This window comes from Nicotiana attenuata, unplaced genomic scaffold, assembly GCF_001879085.1.
Source record: "Nicotiana attenuata strain UT unplaced genomic scaffold, NIATTr2, whole genome shotgun sequence".
In the NCBI taxonomy this organism is placed as follows: domain Eukaryota; kingdom Viridiplantae; phylum Streptophyta; class Magnoliopsida; order Solanales; family Solanaceae; genus Nicotiana; species Nicotiana attenuata.
The window spans coordinates 68,349-76,091 of NW_017674008.1; the positions used below are offsets into that span (position 1 = coordinate 68,349).

A 7,743-nucleotide genomic window follows, 5' to 3' on the forward strand; every position below is an offset into this window, starting at 1 on the left:
TATAAGTTGGTAATTTAGCTTTTGACTTATTTTTCTTTTTTTGGTACTTTTTACGTCTAAAAATAAGTGCTCTTAAATACTTTTTTTATAATTGTCAAATACCACAATACTATCGTTCATAAAAAATATATATACTTAACATAAAAAAAAAAAAAAATATCGTACGTGAATTGTGACATCATAATTTTTTATGGGTAACATTATATAATTGACTAACCGAAAATGAAATAAAAAAAGGGAAAATTACTTAAGAAAATTACTCCACTAATCAACGATGATTATGGATCTCAGATCTCTCTTTCTCTCACTAATCCCTCTCACTAATTTCCTGATTCATCAGTACTTCACTCTCTTTTAATTTTCTCTCTCCACATGCTGGTTTTAAGAAAACATGCTGACCCTCTTCTTGATTAAAATGCAAAGTCTTTATAGGTTCAAATATCCAATACATATATATGCAGAAATATAGGAGAAATGGGGGCACTGAGAGATGCCTCTAGAGAGATAAATATAAGTAGTATTTTTATGAGCTATGAAGCAAATCAGAAAAGGGTTCTTGAAAATCAAAAGTGAAGATTAGGTTCTTGGGTGCATTTTTTTTTTTTTTTTTTTAAAATTACTCAAGAATTACGAAAGATTAGATTTTTGAGAGAATACTGTAATTACTAGGGATTGGTTTAAGTTTTCCTGTGATTACATCAGCTGGGGATAGTGTAGAATTTGCTTTATGTTGGAATGCGCAGAGCAAAATTGGAACTTCTGTGGGAAATTCAATTCTTGGTCTATAGTAGTTTTGGATAGTAAAGTTGCTATTTTGGGAAAAGCCAAGTTTCAATCTTGTGATTATATGAGTTGGGTACAGTGTAAAATCTGCTTTGTGTTGGAATGAGTAGAGCAAAATTGGAACTTTTCAAGTAAATTCAATTGTTGGACTGTTGGAGTATTGGATAATAAAGTTTCTATTTTGAAGAAAAAAAGTTGGCAAAATGATATCTTCAGGGATGAATTTGGTGATGACTGTGATTGGATTTGCAGTTAGTACTATGTTCATAGTATTTGTCTGCACTAGGCTAATTTGTGCAAGAATTCAGTTGAACGCGAGACGGCGGTCTTTTGCATATGCTTCTAGATCTGATCTTAGCATTGTAAGCACTTGTTTCATTAATGTTTTAGTAGTGTGGTGTTTTTTTTTTTAAAAAATTATACAGTTTCAACATCTTGTTGCTTTTTCTTGTTGGATTTTCTACATTTTGGTTCGGTAGTTGTAAAAACGAGTATTTGAATTTGAAGTTGAAAAGGAGTATTTGGAAGTTGATATTGTGTTTGGATAAAATCTCATTTGGAAAAAAGTTGAAGTTTTGTGTGAATTCCTCAAACTAGTTTTTCAACTTCAAATTCTCTATTTCAAGTTGAAGTTGAAATAACTGACAAATTGTAAAACAAACATTGATTTGCACATAATATTTCATTATTTGCAAAACGCCTACTTAAGTATCTGATGATAACTGCAGTTTTGATTGGTTGAGTAGTCCAGCTGGTGCATAGTACATACTCAATCCTGTAGGCCACTTAGGACTTTGATGTGTAGTTTGTTAAAGAGGTTTTGTGGACATTTCAGATGCTTTTCTATGACTTGTCATATTCTTCGTGTAAAGACCTTTCAAACGAACATCAATTTGTCTTGATGATGCTTTCTTTTTTACTTTGTGCTTGTAGCTGTAGGTATTATTCCCCTCACTTCACATCCTTTACGTCACAGCCTAGCTAAATTTAGTTGTACTTGATCCGTTACTGTACTAAAATAGTACGCTTTCAGTCACTTTTTTGCTTGGATTCTTCTTTATTAACGGAAGCAGCACAATTTTATCACTTGAATCACTGATCATGTTTTTTGGTTAATAATAGTATATGTTTACCTTGTACAGTTGGAGCGTGGTTTACATGGCCTCGAGCCTCTTGCTGTTGCGAACTTCCCGACAAAGAAGTACGGCGATGTGTTTTTTACCTCTGCAGAAGATGCTCAGTAAGTTGATATTTGCTTCAACTTCTACATATTATGTAAGGTTAAGATAAATAGCACTTTGTTCTAGTTGATGGTTCTTGACTTCTTCATAAGATGGACAAATTTTATCTTGATTGCACAAAGCAAATTTATTTTTTGTTGAAAGAAGGAATGAAAAATAGGATTGCATATAAAACAAAAAGAAAAAGAAGTTGAATTAGGATTATGAATATGTGTTCAGATTGTGTTGTACTTTTTCGACGTTTATACATCTGTTAATCCCATGCGGTTAAATTTTAATAGGATGTTGGAATGATGTGTATTTGGGAACCTGATACATCTGAAGAATGACATTATTAAGTCAGTAATTGCCTGCATTTGTGGAGGGATAATGTGGAGGTTCTTTACTATTTTGATGGGAATCTTGTTATCCATTTAAACAACGTTTGGAGCAAGAAAATGTGTCTGCTGAGTGCTAACATAATTTTGTGTGCTCGGATAAGGATGCTGACAGCTATGTGTATTTTGTGTTAGTTGCATCGTTGCTTTAAATATGTAGCTAGTTACATTAATTCAGCCTCGACAACTTTGTTGAAGATGTCTGAAGATCTAGTGTTGTGGCATACCTGGGGCTACTAAACACTATGTGTGTAGTTCAACCACCAGTGAAGTCTGCGTGTGGTGAAGAAAGTCAAGTTAGACATGAACTGCTACTTGTAGCTCGTATTGGGAGATGGTATGTTGGAGATGGAACCCAACATATTACATATGTAATTCTATGTAAAAATTTGTAAGACAATTATACCTTGCCCCTAATTTAAGTTTTATGTTTTTTTCATTAGTTCTTACTTTGTTTAACAACTGAGAATAGCGTTCATGGTGAGTGTTAGTATGTGCACCTGCTCTGCAAAGTGAATTTGTTCTGGTGAAACTAAATCAGATTTAGTTTCAAATTTGAAATTCTTTGAATCATTTGGGATAACGCGATCCGGAAAACTAGTTAAACAGAAGAACAAGAGAAGAAGGCATTCTTGGTTGAGAGAATTGTTATACCGGTGTTCCTTTGTATTCAGTTACATTCGCTCTGCCTGTTGCTTTGCTTGTGCTGCGTCCTCCAGTTACAGGAGAACAAACAACCAACACTAGGTCTACATGGCAATATAATATGACCGAATTATGCTAGAGATTGGGTTAAAAAGTGAGAGCCTAAGATCACGTAGATTTCCTTATATTGAAAATTATGATTAGCTACATTTGTCATTTTATCCTCGACCCTTTAGATCTGCCAGGTTTATGGTACATTATACAAACGTCTGAGTTTTGGATATTGCCTTGTTTAGCTTATGAAGACCTTCAATAAGAGCAAAGGTGTTTGGATATTTGTTCAAGGACAAATCCAAGATTGTTCAATCGGTCGGAGTATCAATAAACCCATTACTATATGAACTTCACACAAACATACATAGGCGGATCCATATTTGAATCTAAAGGGTTCAGATTTTAAGTTTTTTAGCATTGCACTCATTGCATTGTTAAAATTATGGGTTCAAATCTAATATTTGTTGAAATTTTAGTAGGTTTTTACATATAAATTTATATTCCATGTCGAAAAGTTATGGGTTGAGTTGAACCCGTATCGGAAAGGCTACATATGCCCCTGCACACACACATATATATATATATATATATATATATATGAGTAAAAATATTTTATCTGTATATATGTATCGGTCGAGCTGAAGGTTACATCCTCACCTGCTCAATTTTGTAGACTTGCGACTGCATTTGTTTTCCTTTTGCATAAGCTCTGAAAATCGCAGTTTCTACCTTTTCCTCTATGTTTCAGTGTGATGCTTCCCAGCTGCCTCCCTTCCGGAAAGGGAGAAGTACTGTAGATTTCACTGTGCACATATGTTTGTATTTCTAGATGAAACCCTGGAGTGATTGCATTTTACCTATATAAAGATCTCAGATTTTCCTTTTTACTGATAAAATAAATAAAAAATGTCAGAATTCCCTTTTTGCATTCTTTTTGTCTTTTTTCTTTCATGTGGTATTACAATTCCTTGTCAACTGGTATAGCGGTTCACCTTCAATATCATCAATGAGTTTCCTCTGAATTGAAGGTGAAATATTTCCATTCACTCTCCATGTCTCTAAAACACTACTTATCCTGGATTATCGCAGGCAGTAACCATAATATGTTACGGTAATGAGAAAAAGTTCACTGCTTTGATGTCTTGGTTAAAATGCAATCGTTTTGACTATTAAGGCTTTGCTCATCTGAAACTTGTCCAGACCAATCATATATACTTGCCTTTATAATCAGAGAATCTAACTGCTTGGTAGGAAAGAATTGACTGGAAACCATTTATTGATGACTTTTAGACTATAATGAAGTCATGAACAAAGCATTAGATAGTCTCTATATCGAGGGAAGAGAAGAGATTTGATCAGAGATGTCCAGAGGGAGTAAGTCCAACTTTCTTGGTTCTGTGTTGGGCCTGTTGGTCACAGAAACTCTAATTAGATTAATGAAAAGCCTAAGTATTATTTATTGCGAGGGAGATACAAGATTAGAAATTCCATTTTGAATTGGGTGCCAAAGATGTCTCTTTAAAACTGTATCCATGTTTCTCCTAAATGTCGCATAATCATCATCATTCATTGTACAGGAGAAATGGCCTTTTTTTCTGGTGATAATTGTTGGAAAATATATCACGAATTGTGCATGTAATGTTGTCTATGTAGTACAGTCTGTAAATTGTCCCAGTGTTCATGTTAAATACTATGACTGACATAGATAGGATACATATTTGACATGCATGTGACCATAGTTGAATTTTTATCATTGTTAATACGCTGAACGAACGTGGTTAAACATATTGTTTACATCCGATGTTGAAGTGGCTCCTAAAGGGATAGCACTTGACGCGTTTCCCTTAAGTTGAGATCTTTGCTTGAATTATTATTTTTTATGGTCATTGTATCTTGTGTGTTATAGTTCGGAAATTTTGTAGCTTGTGAATATTGCAAAATTCAATAAAACATAGCTTGTTACGTTAACATAACCATTTACCTTATAACTTCCTTTTCATCTTTGTAGATGCATAGTTTGCCTTGCCGACTATCAGGAGCAGGACACGTTACGTATTATGCCATTATGTGGGCATTCCTTCCATGCAACATGTATCGACATATGGTTTCAGCAGCACTCCACGTGCCCAGTTTGTCGAATTTCTCTACGTGAGACTCCTGAAAAAAAGCGATTTATGCAACCTTTGTTTAGTTCAGCTATCCGATCTCACTATGCGATGGACTCCCTTAATCTTAGTTCAAACGGTTGTCTATCATCTGGGCAGAGGCATTCTCCAATATTGCATGACAGCCTGAGAACGGACTCCACCACAGACGCTCACTGTCCACCTGAGGGTGGTAGAATGGTAGTCAGAGAAAACGATGTTATTTTGAACGAGGATACTCAGAACACGAAACACTCAGAAAACAAACAAGTTGAGAGCCCATCAAATGCATAAGCTGTTAAGTCAAAACTGCAGATTTCTAAATTGACAGAGATTGGAGGACTTCACAATGTAGGTATCGTGTTCATTCTGTTACCCCATTACCCAGATTTTGATTTGGTAGATAACTTACTGCTCGTGCCTCGTAGCCTTTGGTAAATAGAGCAAGGCAATGTTTCTTTTATTATTTTTTCTCCTTATCTTCTTCCTTTAAATACTTCACAGTAGCCAGGATTAGTAGCATTTTGTAGTCACGATAAACTTGGCTATGCTTCAATTTTCAAGCTTGAAGGTAAAGATAGTTTTGTCGAACGATTAGTTCAGCTCCTTGCTGCACAATGACACTTGCATATGAGTGTAGTAGACAAGATTGTATTGACATATTAGGTGTGTTATTTCACTTGAACCTGTTACTTCTTATTTCTTACTATGTTTTCGCCAGAACTCTGATTGAAGAGTATGAAAAATCACACTTTCTAATAAACCATGTTATTAGGAGAAATACTTAGGTTAGTGATAGCTAGGGGCGGCAAACAGGCGGGTTAGGTCGGATATGGGCAGGTCGAAAATGGGGAATTCAAAAAAACGGATAAATCATCGATCCGGTCCAAATTTAATACGGATAAAAAACGGTTAACAGGCGGATAATACGGATCAATGATTTCTTGAATATGATCACTTTTGGGAGAGTTCCTAGTCTCCCAAACTTGAGGAATTAACAATTTGAGACTTTAAATGTTAAAACCCATTAGTTATCCATTTTTTTAAGTGGATAATATGATTCTTATCCATATTTGACCTGTTGTTAAAAAATTAATTATTCAACACATTTTTTAATGGATAATGATAATTGTTTGTTTTTTTTTTTAACCAGTGGCAAATAGTAGTTATTCTAGCAAGTCTTATGTGGAGTAGCACTAGGCTAATAACATATTACACTAGTCTCGATTCCTCAAGGTTGTACGAGCTGTAATAGTAGTTGAAAAACCTCCCGTCTTGAGTTGGCTTAAGCCATGCCTTTACTAAAGAATTCTCGCCATCTCAGATGTTCAACGGCACTGGTCTCACACGTCCACTATCCCATGGACTATGGTGTACTTTTCAAGTTAGTTATCTTTTGTATAAATATTTATATACGTTGGTTTAAAGTGATATGATTGTGTAATTTTTCTTTCACGGTTGTGCATAACTCTAAGATTTATGTGTACATCTTACCTCTTTCACAAGTCCAATTCGGAGACAACTTTGTGATTTAAATCGATTTTGTTATAAATAGAATTGTATTTATGGTGAATGTCTATATTTAGAGAGATTCTAGGGTTCATTGCTTGGTGACTAAGTCACCCTCTCCCTATAAATAGAGGGTTCTATTCTATTGTAATTCATCCCAAATCAATAAGAATTCTCTCTCCCTACTTTTCTTTGCAATACTCTTCTTTCTTCTTTTATTATTTCATAACACGTTATCAGCACGAGACTCTACCGTCTCAAGAAGATTAAGAAACATGTTTTATGTTTTCAATATCCAGTTGCGCCTATGCTGAAAGGTTGTGTACGTAAGTCAGTAGTGTTTGTTGTCTTCACTTACCTATTAGAGAAGAATTAGCAAACAACAATTGATCAAGACTTAGAAGACTTTTCAACTGTGAATCAAGATTAGAAAACGTGCAACAGTCTTTATTCAATGGATCAAACAAATGTCGATATCTCTCCAGGTAAACTTGGATCAAAGTTCAATTGTAAAAATATTTGTTTAATTGATTCATGTACGACACATACCATATTCAAAGAGAAGAAATATTTCTCTCATTTAAGTATGTGTAAGGCAGATGTTACTACAATTTCTGGTAGTAGTAATTTAATTGAAGGCTCTGGAAGAGCTACTATAACTCTGCCTAAGGGAACAATACTTATCATAGAGAATGCAATGTTCTCCTCCAAGTCCAAGAGGAACTTGTTGAGTTTTAAAGATATCCGTCGAAATGGATATCATATTGAGACAATAGATGAGAATAATCTTGAATATCTCATTATTACCAAATATGTCTCTGGCCAGAAAAGGGCTATTGAGAAGTTCCCATCTTTATCTTGTGGCCTGTATTGGACAAGAATTAGTGCAATTGAGGCACATTCTACCGTAAACCAAAAGGTTACTGATTCCAATACTTTTGTACTTTGGCATGATCGATTGGGACACCCTGGATCAATTATGATGAGACG

General features: G+C 34.7%; 1 protein-coding gene across 1 annotated transcript; it reads left to right on the top strand.

Moving 5' to 3' along the window:
* Positions 1-278: 278 nt before the first annotated feature.
* On the top strand, positions 279-5,926 carry LOC109217805 (RING-H2 finger protein ATL38-like). Its single transcript, XM_019382077.1, has 3 exons — positions 279-1,145; positions 1,926-2,023; positions 5,109-5,926. Exons 1-3 carry the CDS (start codon positions 987-989, stop codon positions 5,536-5,538), a joined length of 687 nt encoding a protein of 228 aa, XP_019237622.1. The 5' UTR covers positions 279-986; the 3' UTR covers positions 5,539-5,926.
* Positions 5,927-7,743: the final 1,817 nt, after the last annotated feature.

Bases quoted from the DNA above. Each gene is read 5' to 3' on its own strand.
- LOC109217805 (XM_019382077.1), top strand. From the start codon at position 987: ATGATATCTTCAGGGATGAATTTGGTGATGACTGTGATTGGATTTGCA. The intron at 1,146-1,925 runs GTAAGCACTTGT...TACCTTGTACAG, and splicing joins CTAGATCTGATCTTAGCATT to TTGGAGCGTGGTTTACATGG. The intron at 2,024-5,108 runs GTAAGTTGATAT...TCATCTTTGTAG, and splicing joins ACCTCTGCAGAAGATGCTCA to ATGCATAGTTTGCCTTGCCG.